The sequence below is a fragment of the Nomia melanderi genome, chromosome 3 (genome assembly GCF_051020985.1).
Source record: "Nomia melanderi isolate GNS246 chromosome 3, iyNomMela1, whole genome shotgun sequence".
In the NCBI taxonomy this organism is placed as follows: domain Eukaryota; kingdom Metazoa; phylum Arthropoda; class Insecta; order Hymenoptera; family Halictidae; genus Nomia; species Nomia melanderi.
The window spans coordinates 14,132,693-14,152,393 of record NC_135001.1 but is presented as its reverse complement, the minus strand read 5'-3'; the positions used below and the strand labels follow the sequence as shown (position 1 = coordinate 14,152,393).

Sequence of the window (19,701 nt, the reverse complement as noted above, 5' to 3'; positions counted from 1 at the left end):
TTGCCTCCATCTCTCACCGTTTCCTCTTGGACGTCTTTAACAACCCGGTTTCCGTAAACATTCCGCGGTTCTATGTGCAGAAAACTTGAAAAAGGCGGGGAAGCCGCGAGGCTTTGTAAAGGATCGAAATACGGAAGTAGCGGCCCTCGGATAAGGTTGGCAGAAGACACGAATACAAGGTTAAAGGGGGATGGGCGGAACGGCTGCGAGGGAAAAGGAGGACAGATGGTGGGGAATGAAGGATCGGCCGGGCAAGAAGGGATTAAGGTGGCGACTCTTCAGCCTGACGCCAAAATCCTGACGGCGAGACTTTCGCTGGGCTAAAAAGGAATGAAATACCTACCACCTGCCACCCACTATAACACGGCTCTCCTAGACCGGTCTGCTGCACATTGCTCAGCGGTCTCTGCCTCGTTATACTTTTGCCTTCAGCTTTTACATCGTCTTCTTCCGAAAATTATATCCAGGCTTTCTAATTATCTTGTCTGAACTGATCCAACTCGTCGCTGAAGCGCGCGATCAGTCTACGACGATCTGCCTTTCGTTGAAGACATCCTGAGGCAACGGAATAATTCATGAATATTAATAACGAATATAAATAATGAAATTCCTGAATTCGGTAACTATGCAACGGAGCCTTATGCTAATTCGCTCTTTGGATGACTTTAAACGTGTAATAACGAAGAAATGATTTTAGTGGGAGTATATTTCGTAATCGTTATGATTTTCCCAGTTTCGAATTAAAATTTCAGTAGCTTAACGAATACAAATGAATGAATGTAGATATGGTTTTGGTATTAGATGTAGACAAAGTGTATGTTTAGCCTATGGAATCTTGCGAATGCATTCTGTACCCGTTAACTATGACACATTTTCGTACTCGTATATTCGTCTATTTTACTGCTAGTTTGTTTCGATATCTAAAACATTCTGCCTATATATATATATATATATATATATATATATATATATATGTGAATCCAGGTCAACGCCACGTCGAATAGGCAACCTCACAAAGATCGAGGGTGTGTTGGACTATGCGACACTCCACAGTCTTCTCACGCTCTCACGCCATCGGTGTTTTCTAAACAGACCGCCTTCGAGAGTCAACAGAATCTCTCGGGAACTGAATCTCCGCGAAAACACCGCGTAGGCAGAAAATGGTCGCTTCAACGCTAAAGAGTCGCATGAACTTGTATGTACATGTTTATCGGAGCAGAAAATTGAATTTCTTCCTTGATACATCATGTTTCTATAATTTCAAAACGGCTAATACAAATTTTTGTATATTTATATAGGGTAACCAACAATTATCATGTAAAACTGAAAAAGTATTTCCTACAAGAAACTATTAAATTATTAACCGCACAAAAAATTAGATTAGATTATAAATTAAATTATATAAAATCTGACAACGTGAACGAATTCTAACACTGACTTTCGATTTGTTAAACTCGCTAGCGGTATATTTTCGACAGAAATCTCAGTCGGTCCACGGGTTCACTCCCTAAATCCCTGATCATTAATCCGCGTTACAACATTCCCATCCGCTCAAATCATATGTGTATCGTATTTACGTTCGCCCCGCGAACAAATTGCGCCCGCTTGTTTTTGCCCGGTCTCGATTGTCCCCACACGAATGTTCATTATCGGCGAATCAACCGGTCGCCGACTTAATGACAATCAAATGATTAAAACAGCAGGACGTCTATACAACGCAGAATTCCCCGATAAAATTTGTTTCTGAGCGTGTTATCACCGGATCGATTTCTCGGCTGTTTCGTCCCATTAAAGCACTTCCATCACCTCGCCACCCCCGCCCTGATCCGCGCTATACGAAAGAGTACGAGGGGCAAACAAAAAAAAACTGGAAATAAAGAAGAAGAAGGAAGATACGAAAAAAGAAATAGAAATAGACGCGCATTTCGTCGAAATTCATTGTTTTCCGAGTACTCGATTAACGATGAATTTGAATGACGTCTGGCGGCAGAAGATCTCGATTTTCGGCTCACCTCGCTTTTCACGAATTACATTTCGTAATCGACGAGATAGGGAACGAAAGGGGCGGCGGCGGGGACGGGTGAACGGCGAGGGGGGAGAGGGAAAGCAGAGGCGGAGGCAAGCACATGAAGTATATGTAAATAATGAGGGTGGGAATGAATACGTTGGGGGCTGTGGCTGCGCTAATGGCGGGTGCAACGGTCGTTGAAGGGCTATCCGAAAATAATTCCGTCTCGCCAAGAGAATCCCCCTCGGGCCACCCAATTATCGTGAAATGCCTACCTACTACTTCGCGCTTCAGGCTTAAGCAAATGAAGAGTGACGCTTGTCCGTGGACAATGCGACCGGCGATAAATCTTACTAGGCGTGGAAAATCGATGTTCCTTCATGCGAGCATCTTTCGGCTCTTAATTAACCTCCGGGCCCGAAAACCTCGCGTCGCTGTTGCCGTTCGATCATCCGATTATCGTTACGGGAAATTCCACGTTGTTGTTCCGTAATGAAGCGAGCCGCTCGAATTTACCGCGGTGGAACCGGCGACAATTACGCGGGACCGTTTTCATTGAATTTTTCGCTCAGCGTAGGGGCGCGGTAATTCGAAACTTGCTACGTTTCATTGACAGCACGCGTTCCGCGAAACTATGTTTTCACCTGCCCCTTTTGTTTGCCGGTTTTTTGTGCTGCCGCTCGAATATACTCGCGGATCGCGCGATACGCTTCGGAACGAAACGGTTGAAATCTGATTGTACCGTTTTTGTTAATAATGATTGTTGTCAATCATGAATCTTTTAAACAGCGCCAGAACTGCCATTATAAAACTTTTAGCACATTCTTTTTCGTTTTACCGTTCCACATTATTGCATAATTCTCTACTCGTTTGTTGTTAAATCCATCATTGAATTTCATTATTGTCTGCTGACTCACTTTTACGGAAAACTATTTCGTTAAGTTCCAAAGAATCCGGTTAATGGGGCTGTAACGCTTTTTCAATTTCAGTATTCCAATTTTATGAAATGAGTGATCTCAAGGATATTTAAAGTTTTGAAAAAACATTGTTTTATCTTCGTTTCCATTGTAACGACGACTTACAGTACAACCATCAAGCGTAGTTTTCTTGGAATTCAATAAAATAATTCATCTAAATTCTATGCCTGTCATATGTAAGTATAATATGTAGTGTATAGTGTTATAGTTATAGTATATTACAGATATATCATTGCTATAAATACCGGATCGAATCGATCGAATCACGACCACACGGAACTGCAACAAGAGGATCATTGAAACCTAGAGTAAATAGCCAGCACAGTGAGAAGAATAGCGAAACAATACCAGAAGATGGACAAAGTCGTCTTGTAATACATGATTAAACTTCGCGAGCAAGGGAAATAGGCAATGGCGGGAGGATAGGGGGGGGGGTGAGGTTCTTGACTTTTCAATTTCCTTCCACTCTTCTATGCTCTGCTGATTGAGTCTCCGTCCCCTTTGGTCGATCCGAGCGATCTCAGTGAGTCAATAGGAATCGCCTTTGGCTCTGGTAAAGTAATTTTTCGGAAAATTATAGCACTTGACAAGATTAACGACCCAGTTTCGAAGAAACAGCTCGATCATATAGATGCCGGTCTATCGATCGTTCTGATTTCTATTCGTTTTGTTCGATGCTTTTCATTTCGCGGTTCTATACAGTGAACGACTGTATTTTAAAAGAAAAAGGCCCAGTGTTTACGATTAACCGTTATATTAGCAACCAGGCACTATTTGCACCAAAGATAACCAAAAATTTGTAAACTTTCTTCTGTGTCGTTGAATATGTTTTCATAGAAATTTGACAAAATTGTTTGCGATCTCTGTTTTTTAAGATATCTTTACGTCGATCCGTGCTTTCGAAATAAAAAGAATGTTCGCAAAAATGTTGTAACAAGTTTAGATAAACGTTAATATTTCTGTTGCTAACGTAAGGGTTAAAGTACGGCCAAAAATCAATTTACTATAGAAACGAAGTCGTTTGTTTTCCGAAATACAAAAATTATATTGGCAACGAGTAATAACAAATGATACGTGTGTCGAGTTGAAATTCCGGAGAGAGCACAAACTTGCTTTCTCTCCGAATACGTGGTTCCGAAACTTCGAGAACTATGATCCCGATTTAATAGAAAGTTTCGCTAGATTGTGTATACATACGTCCCTTCGAATCTACGATTTTCTTTTCGGGAATTCTTTGTCTCCCGTACGTCACGACTGAAAATCAAGAGTCGTATTTGCGATTCCGGTCTTAGACGCCGGATCCTTTATAAAAAGTAACTGCGGAAGTTGGGACGAGTTCCTCTCCAAGTTATGATAGACAAACTTCGCGAAAGTAAAGATGCCTCCAACGTGTGGTGTGCATAACCAAATTCTCTTGACCCTGGCGTCGTAAGTGAAAAATTTGTGAAACGTTTTAATATTAATCGTCCTGCGTTGATTCTAGGTTACTCCTCGTTATTAATACGTTGACGCGAATTCTTGACTGACCTTAAAGATTAATTTTTATAGTATTGCATTGATATAATTGAATTCCACCAGGATTTTACAGATGTTTTTTGGGACTTTTCAGTTGATATATAATACTACAGGGTTTGTAATTGTCAAAAATCCTTCCGGTTTGAATCCGATGATTTTATTTCGGGAACTAATAATTATCTACGATTGAAATGTTCTATTCAGTTTTAATTTGGATACGTCGAATGGGTTATGTTGTATTATAGCTAAAATGTGCAATAATAATTAGTATGGGAAACCTTTGATGTTGCAGGATTTTAACATTAAAGCTACCAGACGGTTCAAAATAATCCATTCCTGATTTCCCTTTTGCAATTATTAAAAAGCTAACAGTCGTTCCTCTAAGAAATTATTGAAGAAATTGATTTAACAGTACACAAACTGAATTGTAAATCAATTAAAGTCACAATAGATGCACTCTTGGAGTTTTTATAGAGGAATTTCAAAAAGTCAATTTAACTGCTCGGCAGTTTTAGCGTTAATGGATGTTAGTCCTGAAATCGACGTGTTAAGTGCACCTCTAAATCATATAGTTTCATTTTAATATCTTGTTTTATGATATCAAATGGGATTCATTGTGAAGTTTCCTAGCTCAATTTAATACATCCGTTAGAATTTGTCTTCATGATTTTTATGCAATTACGTTCTTGCAGATGATTAAAAGAAATTCTAAATCAATGGTTTCAATGGAAAATAACACTAACGCTTCACGTTCACCAGCACGTAAATAAAATATGGTTTAAAAGGTGTTACGGTATCATTGTCGGATAGACGTGTAATTTCTTTAGCTGCCTTTCCTCTGCCCAGAATATCATGAAAGGAATGCAATGTGGATCAAGATTTCTCATTACAGACTATGCGTCATAATTACTGTCGAATTCAATGGAACACATAAAAGTTGATTCAATGCGTGTTTATTGATACAAACTCATAAGTAATAACAGTGGTATTACTGAAATCGGTTCCATCTTTCTGTTATTATTCCTGACGAAACGAACTGAGCGTTATCTATGGAAGCAGCACCCAACTTCGTAACTTCTCAAGCAACAAAAGAGGATACGCAAGCACTGAGTTTCGTATTTAGACGAAAGTCTGTTATTAATATTTTACACATTAAAATTCCCATGGGTTTTCGGACGTTCCCATTACTGTTTAATTTCTCGTATTCTTGTCAAAGTTCGTGCGAGGTCAATTTAAATTGATTGATATGAATTTCAGTTTATTTATCTATTATTAATATAGTGATATTAATTATTCAATTTAAATATATGTGTTCGTTTGCCTATGCGAGCAATAAAATTCGTGCCTAAGCAACGGTGCTCCACATACCCAGATATCTAGTTACAGAAAATAAAACGGGATAGCACCGAAGAAATTCTGAAATTGGAATCTTTTTGGTGTAAAACAACTGTCATTCTACAATCGCGTACAAGCCCGCTATTGGATTCAGTTTCCATTCCACGAACAGTTTCCTATTTGCCAGGTACTACAATCCGAACAGGAACGATTCCGTTGAGCGTTCACAGAAAATTCGTGTTGCGCAACGCGGGGTATAATTAAAGCGCATAGCTTGTCATCGAGGCACGCGGTATGTCCCATTACGTTAGATTAGCCCGCTGCGCTGTATTTCTAGTTCGTTAAAGCAAGACAGTAACGCGCAAGATTAACAGTTGGTGCCTACGACCGCTTTACTGCGCACCTTGTGCGTGAACATTGCAATCATCTCGGGCTTCGAACGACGTAAACTCCAAACATGTGAATTATTCTCGTTCGGTGTACGGTATTCACCACGAAATCAAAATGTTTAACAATCCCCGACGTAAATGAAACTTCGAAGCACGCAACAGAATTCGTCGTATTTCAAAAATTGCCCTATTGCTCCCTATTATTTATTGTTTAACGCAACCCTCGGTATTTGTAACCGAAACCCCTTCAAACTAAACGTTTTTCTCTTCCTTTACGAGACTCGAAAGCAGTTCACCAATGAAAAAACGTGATAAGATAAAGAATGTTTAACAATTCCTAGTGTAAATGAAACTATTAATCCTGCAACGTTCTTCGGCTCTTTTTCACCCAATTCTTTTTATTTATACAGCGCCATAGGCTTTATTCACTCTTCGATTTTGTCACGTTCTCATTTTATCAAAGATACTTTCAAATCAGAAAATAGTCTAGAAAGATTATTATCACCTTATGTGCTCTTACGTCCTCTATAACATTTCAAATTTCTAAACAACACTAAGGATCGTAGCAGGGTCAATTATTAAATTACCGTAGAACGTGGTAATCGAAAATTCAAAGCCGTACGTCTTCGTTTTCCTTCGTCCCTGAAGAAAGAAGAGAGGAGAAAAGTGTCTTTCCAAAGGGAAATAATTCAAACCCGCGTTGGCCGGGCAATACAACTTCGGTGGCGAAAGTTTTCGGGGGTTGCGCGTGCGGACCGGAAGAGAGGCCGAACGGAGGAGAGAATCAGATCGGTTGTGTCCTCTCGGAAGATCGGTCGAGTCGATGAAACGGGCTTTAATCGGCCCTCGATTATCCGTTCATGGATAAAATTTTAATTTACGAAGCGAAGGCAGAGTTCCAAACGGTTACGGTGCTGCGGGAAATTCGTCCGCTTTATGTGCTGTCGCCTCAAAAGTTTCAGTTTGATCGTTAAGCCCCGGCGTCGGCGTTCGGGGGTGGGCGAGGGTGAGGACGGTCGAACGGCAGACAGAGAAAAACACGGTCGCGAGGATAGGAGTGGAAGGGTGACAAGAGCTGCAGGGAAATTCGAAGCAACGGGTTTGTCATATTAAACCGGTAGATTGGAATTCTAATTAATACTCGTGAATTATCGATAAAGACGCGGGGAGGGAAGAATGGGGGACGAAAGCGGTGGGTGGAAGATGGTACGACTATAATTCATCCCCGTTCGTTTCATCTTTCATGCTGCTTCGTCTCGTTCCTTTAAATACCTTCTCCAACTTGCCAACGCTTTCCGGTTCGGTCAGCGGTTCTCAAACTTCCACCTGCCTCTCCCCCTTGTAAACGCGATCCCGTTTTGTTTCATGAATCAAGATCGCGCGCGGAAACTCCGAAGAACGCTTGACATTTCTCGCTACAAGAAGCCTTTTCAACGCAAACGGCTAACAACCCCGAGACCATTTTGGCCCGCCGCTTTCAGAAATTTGAAGGTTTCTTTACCGAAGTTTCGCGAACATCGCGTGATTTACATTCAATCTTGTTCCTTTTTTTTACACGGTTTCAGTTAGACGCGAATTATTTTTTATTTTTTTATTTTTTTTAGATTTGGATTAATTTAACACGAAGAAATGGAAACGTGGTTTGGTCAAGAAAGACCCGAAGGTTTAGGTGTTCTTGTTGTACAATTGTACCGTCAATTACGTTCGATACTGTGTAAACGAGGAAAACATAAAAGTGTAATCGAAGCATTGTCTATCAACGAGTTATCAATATTTTAAATGATTTCTTTTTTGTTTTCATTTAAACGAGAGGATAGGTTGTTTGAAATTTTTGACGCTTGACATCTTGGCATTTGATGAGACCACTCCATGCTCCATGCACCGAACGTTGCGCGAATAAATACATGTTGCATCGCAGAAGAACACGTTCTACTGATCCCATTGTCCGGTTTATTGACATTTCTACATCCATCTGACAGTGCAGTATCAATCACGAATACTGAAACGTATTGTTCCCGACATTTTGATCTCTCGTTTCGATTGATTCGATACCTGGCTGAAATGTTTATTCACATAAGTATTATTTCGAGTCATTCCGATATGTGCTCGTATCATGAAAACACGTTTTTCGGGAAGAAGTAAACATTGTTTCAACAAATTCAATAGCAAAATTTTGATTTTTATCCATGTAGAAATTTAAACAAAGATGTTTTCCCTTTCAATAAACAGAATAAATAAAAACGTTTAAATATTAACAATGAAGCAAGCGAAAGATTTTTTAAATCATTGGAAGAAATGAGAAACGTAATTTGCAATACAAGAAACCCGGATTTTTTATTTCAACTCGTCCATTCTTTATTTCGTAGTAATTTTATGAAATCAAGTATGCAAAAATCGTCGAAGAACGAAGAAATATAAAAAGTTCAGACAAAAAAGAATCGCGACGTAGCTGATTCGTAAATATTTCAAATTTCGCCAGCTTTTTTACGTCGTCAACGACCACACACCGGCGAAAAATTATTTGTCCGAAAACTTATGTGCAGTGCCGCACGGGTAGCGTATCTTTGCATACGACTGGGGTGATTTCTGCGTTACGTCGGACTCCGCGCGAAAAAAAAATATGCACCGGCTTGCACATGAATTCCAGCCGTGATGAACTTCGCCAGTAAACCTCAGTGTCCGCCAATTCCATTTCGCTTTATGAATGTATCACGCACCTTTAGAAACTGAAATTTCTGATATATACATTTCATTGGAAGCAAGTATACAGAAAGTGATTACGCGAGTTGAAATAAATCCAAAATGTCAAATGGAAATCATTGGGTTCCCTTAACGAATTCACATTAAGACATGCTTTTATACGTTTAATAATATATCGTAATAATAACAAAGGAATTATTGCAAAAATGCCGTTGAAATACAGTCGTTTGTAACATGTTTAATTCTCTGACTTGAGTTACTATTTACGGATGAATGTCAACGAATAACTTAATAAACAGATTAATTATCAACGTTAATTTATTTGAATACTGTAAATTAGCTGTTTAGCACCGACGGCACACTACGACACGAACGCGTTAAGTCCTACGCATTCTTCGTATTCTATTCTGGATCCAATCGATGTGTCACCCTTTTTTATCGTATCATCTCGTTTGCTAAGCCTTTTTCGATTTGGTCGCGTTCTCGTTCTTCGGATCGAGTTTCACGGTGTCATTTTTCTATTGGCCGCGAGTAGCGATATTCAGATTTTCTCTTGCCGATACACCCCTGGTGTTCCCATTGTGCTCGCTTATATATCTGTTAACGTGACGCGAGTCGGCGAACGAATTTGTTCGCGCTTTGCGGTCTTTGTTTGCGCGCTGAAAGGATATAGGTCGATTGTAAATAGCAGATTCTTTGTTGCTACGCAATATCGTGCGGCCGTGATTTGGTGCCCGATAAAAATTTATACATGACGTTCATTGTTTCAGCTCGCGATGTGCCGACGCGTGACCGGTTATTGAATTTTCTATATTGCCTGAAACGTGTAGTAAAAGGTCGCGTCGCGCGTGCAAACGAAATTTTAATTAGACGAACAGACCTATGTGTAACGGAAAAGCGCGATTCTCGGCGAACCAATGCGACGCGCGGTCTGGGAAAAGGCGAGTTGGAGCTCTTTGAAAAACCGTTATCACCGAACATCGGCCACACGGCACACACCAATGACCCGAGCGTCCATTGTTGCGTCACAGTTCGGACATTTCTGTTTCCGCGTTTTCGTGTTTCTACTGATAAACATTAATGAACAAACGTAGTTATAGCTCGCGCGGCCACGGCATCGATTTTTTCATCTCCACCCGCGAGCTGATCCAATTAAAGTAACAAGCTAATTAATTAAAGTAATTTCTCGCAACGCGAAACGAATTGTACAGCAAAATTCGTTATCGCGAACCAGACATTGACAGTTCGAAATTCAATGACGCTTGAAGCGACGCCACGTTTCTTCGTTTCTGTACGCCTGATCTAGGAATTAACATGAACCGCGGATTTCAGGCATAAATTGCTACGATCCGCTACGGCGAATATTTAAAGTCGATGATCGGACGAGAAATCGCGTGTCTCTAACAACAAACGAGTTTAGAAGTCTAGTTACTTATAATGGTAAATATTTATCGAGTTGCATGATAAACAGAGTGACATGGATATCGGAAAGTTATAAATTTAAATTTCATTTTCAAGAATAACAAGCCGTTGTGTCTGGCAGATGAGAATACCGTGCTACGAGAGAAACATTTCAGAAGCAATAACAGTAAAATACATCTCCGAGGAAATTACAATTGAGTTTCTGATGTAATTGGACGCATAATAAACGTGATTCAGATCCACAAAAAATACGATTCCCCGCGGGGTAGACAGCGATGGCGGCTAGGTGAAAGGCGACGCTCATAGTGTAAATAAAAGCAGACTCAAGCCAGACAAAGTATTCTTCCTCGCCTCTTCCTACCTATCTGAATCCCTCTTCTCGCTTTCTTAAAGCTTGAAAGAGGAAGAAGAGGAAAAAAAAGCGAAGAGGAGAACGTAGTCCCTTCACGGACGGTACCAAGCCGAATCGAGAACCAGCAAAAGTGGAATTCTGAAATATTAATGTGACTTCCGCCAACGCCGCGCGCCGATCTCCTCCGCTTCTCTTCCACTTCTTGTTTTTTTTCTCTTCTCTTTCTGCTGCTACTGCTGCTGCTGCTTCCTCTTCTTTTTCTTCTTCTTCTTCTTCTTCTCCTTCTTCTTCTTCTTCTTCTTCTTCTTCTTCTTGTTTTCCTCGTTCTTTGACGTTTACCCGTCTCTTCTTAATATACTCGCGTAGCCGTGCAATCTTGTCAAAGGGTGCACGTACACGTCTGCACACGGTGCGCCAATGGCTCGCCGGTTTCTGGCTGAGGAGGAAAATAAATTCATAAACCGAACCGATTTAACCGGCGGAAAGTCGGACGATTTTGACCGTTTCACTGGAAATTCAAATGGTACGCGTAAAGCTGCTGCAAAGTTCTTTGGCCACGATAATTTCACAAACAGTTTTAATTGTTAGCGGCAAATTTGATTTTGAACTAGAATAAAATACTAACTACAACTGTTTAGAGTAATTTCTTAAGAGTTCATCGATCTTACAGAATTTAGGAGGATCTTAAGATTGCTCCTCTACTTTTCGAGCGATGGGGGGGAAAGATTTTTCGAAAGAATCATCAAGATTAATATTTTTATATCGATAACCTAGACATTTCTATTTCTTCGGTTTCTAATTTCCGTGATTCCATTGATAAATTAATTCGTCAAGAAACAAATATAAAATAAATTGTTGAAAATGCTCGATTGAAGGGTGCATATTTAAGAATATTTAATGATGATCACTAGAAAGCGGATTTTTATGTACTTACGAGGAAACACAAAATCAAATAAAAAATACATATAAAATTATTCAAAGTTACTTTTTATAACATTCATTTTAAAAAAAACCATTATCTATTATTTTTCTAATTATATTCTCAAAAATTCGAATTTACATAAAGATCCGCTGTCCGGTGACTACTGCACCGCGCAGTTTTTCTATTTTCTAACATTCGTAGCAATAGCGATAATAAAAGTAGTTAACTAGTAACCAGGTATCTGTACGCGTAGAGGCACCCCTGACATTTCGTTTTTTTTCAAATGGCTGTTCCAGGAAGGTGAGAGGGGTTACTTAGAGGGGCTTGCTTCAAGATATGCAGACCTCTTCAGAACACATTACGGAGACGTCCTGGAGCCACTCGAGGAACTACGCCGCCGTGAAACAAATCCTTCCCCCAGAATGCCCAACACTCAACTCACCACCAGTCATTCACAGCCCATTTACGTGCCTGGAAAATACTCGGTGAGTGAATCTGTCTCTCTCCGACCGCCGTCGCATTTCATTCTCCTCTCTCTATTTATCGTTGCGACTCTACTTTATTCTTCTCCTTTGTTCGTTAACTCCGTCAGAATTCTTTGGTACATACATTACATAATTGCGCCGATTTTACATGTTCCCTCTGTTCTGCTTTTGCCACCCGTGCGCTCAGAGAACTGGCTCTCGCCACGAAAATTGCGACGACCGTTTAATCAGATCACGAGTTTTTCCGTATGCATTCTTCGAGAGTCGAGGAATACGTTTTCGTTTGACTTGAATGCCTTAAACATTTCATTCGGCACCCTAATTTACGCGTTCGTAATTTCTGGAACGTAACGTTAAATGGTTGCGAGTTTGTTGAATTTCCTTCTAATATCTTTCTGTACTCGGTAATCGCCAATGAAATAAGAATAATCGATTTCCAAACGTTGAAGTATAATGTACGGTGAAGTTCTTGTGTTAAAATATTTTGTTTTTCGCTTCGATTCATTTTTATAAACGTGTTTTATAATATCGCGATGCGCTTTTGAACTTCAAGTAACCAGTAAAATGAAACAACGTCTTTCTGCAGTTGTAAAATATGCGCAATGAAAAGTTGCAAGATTAATTTTATTCCAAATATAATAAATAGCAATTTCTCTTTTCCAAAAAGATGGTCTTTAATGCCACGCAAGGGGAAATTCGTGTTCTCAGTAGCAAATAGAAAACTAACATGATAAAAGAAAGTATCTCCTATTTTTTGTTTCGCATAGCCCTCGAGCTGTCTCAGCGACAAAGAAGAGGATGAAATCTATGGTTTTGGGTATGGAGTATTCAGCAGGCAAATGCTTCAGCATCGACAACAGAAGCTCGCTCTTGCCGCACAAAACACCACGATAGCACCTGGCGGACATCAACAGCCTTATCAAAGGTAAAAAATCTCTTTTAATTACATGACACAGATATTATTTCCATTTGGAGACATTTTGATTCGCGTTGTCGCTTTTGGGTATTGTATTTTCATGGGCCAAAAGCAATTGCCGACTTTACGTAGCAAATTAATGTGTTCGTTCGAATTAACGTTTTTATAATAACTGGAATATAAGGAAGTGTAATACAGTTTTAATCATTAAGAGAATATGTTATTTTATCGATGGTTTCATTTAGAAAAATCGTATCGTCGAATTTCAGTACTTTGATCGGTCGATGTGTCACATGTTCCGCCTCGTTATCACACCATTACAGATCAGACGATCGTCGTCCAATTGATTAGTGTCGCTATAGGCGTGTCCGAGTGACGAATAGGTTGTGTGTGTTAATTGTTCACGGTTGTGCGCACAAATACGTGACGCCCGTTTGTCACACGGTCAATGACGCAATCCACGATTGCACATCCATTACAATCGCCTTTAATGCGCTCTTTGAATGCAATATCAACACCTTTATTATTAAACCACGTGTCGTTTTAATCCCCCCGTAATTAAAATAATTGAGCAGAAAATTTATTAACGACCATTCATCGTTCGCACGGGTACATTTGTATAGGATTTGTAACGCGTTACGTTTTTAAACTCGTCGACTTAATGAAAATTTATTTTGAGCTTGGAGAAAATAAATCGACTTTATGTGTCGTGCAGCTGAAAATCAATTTTCAAGTTCAAAACCAAGCCGAGAAACAATTTTCAGGTTCAAAACCAAGCCGAGAAACAATTTTTCTCGTATTAAAAAGCATAATATTAGTATATTGCATTATAATATTATTATATTTGCAGTTACTGAATTGATTTATTAATAGTTCGAATATTAGTTTATATATTTATATTTACTTGTTTAAAGTTAATCGTAATTATTCATACAACAAACTTACCTAATTTTACCAAAAACAAAACAAAAGAATGTTTCTGTAATGTTCGATAAATAACAAATGCTTGTTAGATACCTATAAAATATATATTTACGTGTTTTTTTTACTACTAAATAATAAACAGTAACAAGAATAAAACCAGTCAGAATATTATTCCGAAACGAGTGTTTCTCGGTTTATCGCGTGTTTTCATTTAATCAACGTGACGTAGACGTTTTTGTCGAAGTACTCGGACCATGATCCAACTTTAATGGACAATGAACGTAGCATAAACCTCGATAATATTTAGCATCGGAATTGGTGCACGCCGCTCGACGAGAAAATGGGATTTTCTGTCGCGAACCACTTCTGCTCGGCGGTATCACCCAAACGTATATTTTTATTTACGGCATCATTCGTTATCGCAATAGATTAAGATAGATCTCAACGAGGAATGGTCGCGCTCGGATACTAAACCTGTTACGGAAGTGAAATTGATGCATTTTCAACGGCGCGCAATTTCGACGGTAAACATTTCTACCAATGATACACTGGTTTTTATTAATATTCTGACAAATATAGAATACAAACAAAATCCGTGCAATCAAGAACAATTCGATACATTAGCTGAGTATCTAAAAACCAGGTTTCTGACATTTGATCAAAAAATAATTTTAATTCTTTTCCACGCGAGGAGATCATACACAGAAATTAATGCTTAAAAACAAACGTCCCTTAATTCTCTCGACTTCAAATTAAATATTATTTTTCTGTTATCGACTGTTATGTTTTAAAGTGAACACTGTTATAATTAAAAACGTCATGCTCCTCTGTTTCTTGTAAATTATTCATTTACCTTTACTAAGGTTGCATCCATCAAACTTGACTTAAACTTTTACGAAATAATGCTCGAAATTCAGTCTAAAATTTCAATATAAAATTACTACAAGTTTGCTTACAATAAAATTAATTTAACATCTGTCAAATTGACGGATTCCGTGAAACCGGTGTTATGTTTCGTTCCATTAAATCGTTCTATAAATCTGTACATTCGCGTAGACATCCGCGATGTCGATAATCATTAAACGTATCTGTCATTCCAGCGAATGTGAGTTAACTCGATCAATCGTATCCAACGGAAAGAAAGAAATATAAAAATTTGATTAGCGATGGGATCGTTTTGACGCAGAAACGTCGGGGACGCCGCGATTTCGAATTCATTCGGCGGAAATAATGCGCCGCGCGTGATTATACTCGAATCAAGTTAATGCGGCAGCCCGGGGTACGGATACCACGTTCGTTTCTATTCCTGTGATCATACGGCCGGACGCTTCCGCGGATCGAAAAGACGAGCGTTTCCGGCGCTGTTCGCTAAATGAACTTTCATATTAATACACGTGCGCTAAAGCGTCGCGCCGCCGCGGCCAAAACGTTTCCGTGAGTCGGAAAAAATGTAAGCTATCGTGCCGCGGACGATTTCAACTGACGAAGTCACCGTGTCTATCGGCTTTTCGAGCATTTGCATTTACACGGTTTGCCGGACACTCTGTACATACGGAGGATCCGAGTCATTCTAGAGAAAAAGAAACGACGGACGGTTTTTAATTAAATTGGAATTTAAAATAAACTTCTGAGGGAGTAGTTCTTAATTAGAAATGAAAGAATTAACATGAAATTTTTTGATACGAGAAAGCCTTCAACGTTTTCCGCGTGGATTATCTTCTCACGCGGGAACGGATAATCGCGGAACGCGTTTCGTTCCGAACGATTTAGACCAGTCGAATTTCGTAACCCGGTAACAACCTAGTGGAATGAAAATTAATCCGACGAGGAATTCTCAGCCGAAAACTCGGCCGTTTTATTAATAAATATTTCCCAAGGAGAAATTGTTGCGAACACCGCGCGACAAGATGGAAAAATTCTTGCTTCAAGTTGTTTACGGAGGATCGTAGTTAAATAACGCGTTCAAAGAAATCAACTTGCCCCCGGCCAAATAGTTTCTCAATCTCTTCGCCTTGCAATATCAAATCGAACTCGTAATGACGACTTCAAACTGATTTTTTTTAATGTAAACATTAATCCGTATCATCAGAGAAATAATATTTGCCTTCCCGCCAATCGCGATAGGGGATTTCCTTTCGTTGACGAGAAAACGATGCACACTAATCTAGAAAATATTTTCGAATCCTCTTTTTACTGATCACAATACTATTTCCTACGTTTGTGTTCTGAATTGAGTGTAATCGAAATCAAATGTAGTTACCATTTCCGCTATTGGTAATCGATTAATTTAATACCAGAAATCAAAAAATCTAGCGATGCCTACAGTATTCTTGCCCTCTTTTTCCTTCCAAATTATACACTCTAGACCACTGCAAAGCGTAGAAAAGAAGTGACCAATGCGAAAGGTTAACCACTTGGGCTATGATTTATTTCTCACATAACTATGATCAATACATCTACCTTATCGTTAATAATCTACTAGGAAATGAAGAAACTCTGATGACTCATTCCACGCTGATTCCATGACTATGTTTACTCAATAGGTTAACGATTGATAACAGTAATGGTTAATTCAGATTTAAAAAAAAGTAAATAACACTTATTTCTGTCAAATGCAGTTTAAAATTTTCGTCGCAAGTCTGACACGATATTGTAGGTTAAAGAGTTAACCGGTGACCCCCAACCAAATCCAATTACTATAGTTCACCCAGTTGAACGATAATTATTTGAAAACATTTCTATATTATATATAATGCTGCCTAATTCGGTGACATTCAGCTAGATGAACTTGCAATAATAATACTATAATTCAATCAAACGATTTAACATTATATTTTTGCCATTTTGTGTATTTTACTCTATCAAGTCGTGCGGCATTCAATGCATTAAAGAAACTGATCGCCACGGGGCGAAACAGAGCATCGCGATCAAAGAAACTGGGTTTATCATGGACACCGTTCAAGCTAACCAATCCTGGTCGATCGCTCATTTGAAAGTCATTTGTACGGTGAAATTGATCACGGGCCAGAGTCCGATTCATCGGCGATTCGCGTGCCAGTGCCGTCGAATAAACGATCGGGCTAATAGCGAGAGACTTCGCTTGGCCGGTATAACGGACATTGTTCGTTTGCACGTAACCGGTGGAACAATTACGAATCTATTCGGGCACGGGAGCCCACTCGAGGCAATCATCTCTCGCCGGCGCGGCCAAAGAGAGAGGCCGGACGGGTCAGAGGAAGCGTCGAGAGGGTCCGGACAGAAGCGATGGGGGTCTCCGGTCGGAATTGCAACGTGGTTTGCCTGTTGAGATGTTAGCTTTTCGTCAAAGACCGCTATTAGTATGCAGTTAGTATTACAGAACGGTGTATCGGGATACGTGGATGATACGTCGCCGCCTATTACCGATTCCCTGGCATGTGAACCAACCGACGAGCCCGCACGGCGAACCGTACTTCCACGGCGCGAGGCCATGCGCCCAGGATCTCGCCCCCGCACTCCACGATCGATGGAACGGGGTCCGAGTTCGAGTCAAACCAATAAGACGATTAGTCTCGACGGACTCGACCCTCGCCCCTCCCGGAAACCCTTGTACGCGCGCTACGTAGTATTCCTGTTAAAGCTGGTTTCGACGACTTTGGACGACTCGCAAAATACGAAAATTGAGTCGTTCGTTGGTCGAATCGGTCAGCTATTGTTTTCGAGTTTTGTCACGTTTCATCGTTGATGCGCTTAACCCATTCACCGCAAGGCAAATTTTCAGCGTCTTGCCCAGGGCGCTGAGATCAATAGCAAACAATGTAAACTTGTAGCGCAAACTATCCACGAGATCGGATCTCGTAGCCGGAAGTTTCGGTACACACGCTTACTGCGAGATATCTCGTAGCTGCTAGTGAATGGCTTAATTGGTTTTTAATGTTTTGTATTTGAAACGAGTTTCTTTGTTATTGCGTTTAGTACGATGAAATGGCGAAACTTTGTTTTGGCCGTGCGATAATGGAGATAATAATAAAGGTTGCTTGAAAGGTTAATTTGCTAAACGTTTATAGAAAATCGTAAAACTTTAGATTTGTGATCTGATAGTTCTTTATTTTGCGAATTGCTTAAACTCGGTGACACCGAAGACGAATACAATCGTGATCTCCATTACTGCAGAGGGTCATTCGGTTTCCAGAATAAATACAGCGCGTTAAGAAAATACGATTGTTAGCTCCAATGTTTCTGTGGCCACCGGGACAAGTATTTGTTTACGGTTTTGCGCGCCGCTCACCGGATTGAGGTTAGGGTGGTTCTTGACTTGATTGTCGGAGAATCGAAGGGTGTAAGTACACTTTCACGCTAAAGGTACCAGTTTAATTGATCGAGACGTGCTTCTTCGAATGAATCGTTCGTTGTTCGTTGATCTGTTAATTACAGGTATGTACGTGGACTCGAAAATTAAAGTATTCGAAGAATTGAGTTTCAAATGAAAATCGATCTTTGCGTTGAAAATTTCGAAAAACTTGTAGTATTATAAATATTCTTTGAGAAACTTATATTTCGTTAATATAAAAATATGATTATGGTTTGTTACAAGATCGTAACGAAATATATTATTGCTGTAGTGTCCGATCAATCTATGATGTATTTCCATTGTAATTAGATTTTTTTCAATGTTCCAGTTGCCTAAGTCCGAGATCGGCGTTCTTTTACGAGTTCCCACCCAATGGTAAGTCGCTACACGAATATCATATATATTCATTAAACGTTTAAAAGTTGGAAAAGATTGGATAAAATCTTTTAGCAAATCAGTATTTCTATAAGCATCTCGTTATTCACATATGAAGCAGCGCATTTCTCTTTCGCCCACTTTTTTCATTATTACATTAACTTCAAGCTTTTCTTTCGGTGTATATCCCTTGTCCAATTTTTCTTTATACAAAATGTCCCAGGAAAGATGATCTGGTTAAGGGAAATGGTCCCGGATTTGAGATAAAGAAAAAGGAACGCCATTTTTCTATACGCTTCCCCTTACTTTCTCAGCCATTTTTTATAGGATATCATCCTTCTGCAGGGATGTACTCCGTATCAAATTTTTATTTGCCCTCTACACGTTTTATTACTCCGTACTTGTCATCGATCTTTAACGATTATCGATAAATTAATTTACGAATCTCCAAATCCTGTACCTAGGTACCGTAACTTTTCATTTTTTAACGAAATACCGTAATGAACAGTTAAAAAGAGGAAAGAACGTTCGTTTTTAACGAATCGAAATTTTGACGTCGAAAATTCACGGGAGAACCTCGAGAGTGAAAAAATAACTGTTCTCGAATAATCGATGTTCGCCGTTCCGGAAACACCTACGAATATATTCGTACGTTCCACTAATTTCCCCTTCTAAATGAAAACAACCGCCATCCCGGGCCTCGTTAAATCGGTTGCTCTGAAAAGTTCCTCCCCTTCCACTCAAGCCTTTCAATTTGCATTGCGATGTTCGGCCGGCGCATACAACACCGTAATTCGTATCACATTATTAATGCCCGCGCCATTGTAAGCCACGCTATGGACATCTGCGGCGCGTTAAGTGGCCACGGAATACGGGGATAGACAAAGAAAATAGAAATCTGGCCAAATATGAATAAAATTTACCGTTATTTTGTGTATACTTATTTTTACCAAAAGTTCATTTAATTAGCTTCATTAAATGGAAATAATCTAATAAATAATTAAAAAAGTCGAAAAATCAGGATGGATAAAAAATAATTATACTTAGAAAA

At 39.5% G+C, this 19,701-nt stretch overlaps 1 protein-coding gene across 6 annotated transcripts in view; it reads left to right on the top strand.

Annotated features, from left to right (window-relative positions):
• The window catches only part of LOC116432885 (uncharacterized), a 371,135-nt gene that overhangs the window by 291,313 nt on the left and 60,121 nt on the right, over window positions 1–19,701 (top strand). For all 6 annotated transcript variants that reach the window (XR_012998157.1, XM_031990352.2, XM_031990351.2 and 3 more), the window contains exons 2-4: window positions 11,917–12,105; window positions 12,873–13,030; window positions 18,604–18,650. Coding sequence is in view for 5 of the 6 variants with exons in the window: in XM_031990352.2 (XP_031846212.1) it covers window positions 11,917–12,105; window positions 12,873–13,030; window positions 18,604–18,650 (394 nt within the window). In the remaining variant the exon portion in view is untranslated. The remainder of the gene's footprint in view (window positions 1–11,916; window positions 12,106–12,872; window positions 13,031–18,603; window positions 18,651–19,701) is intronic.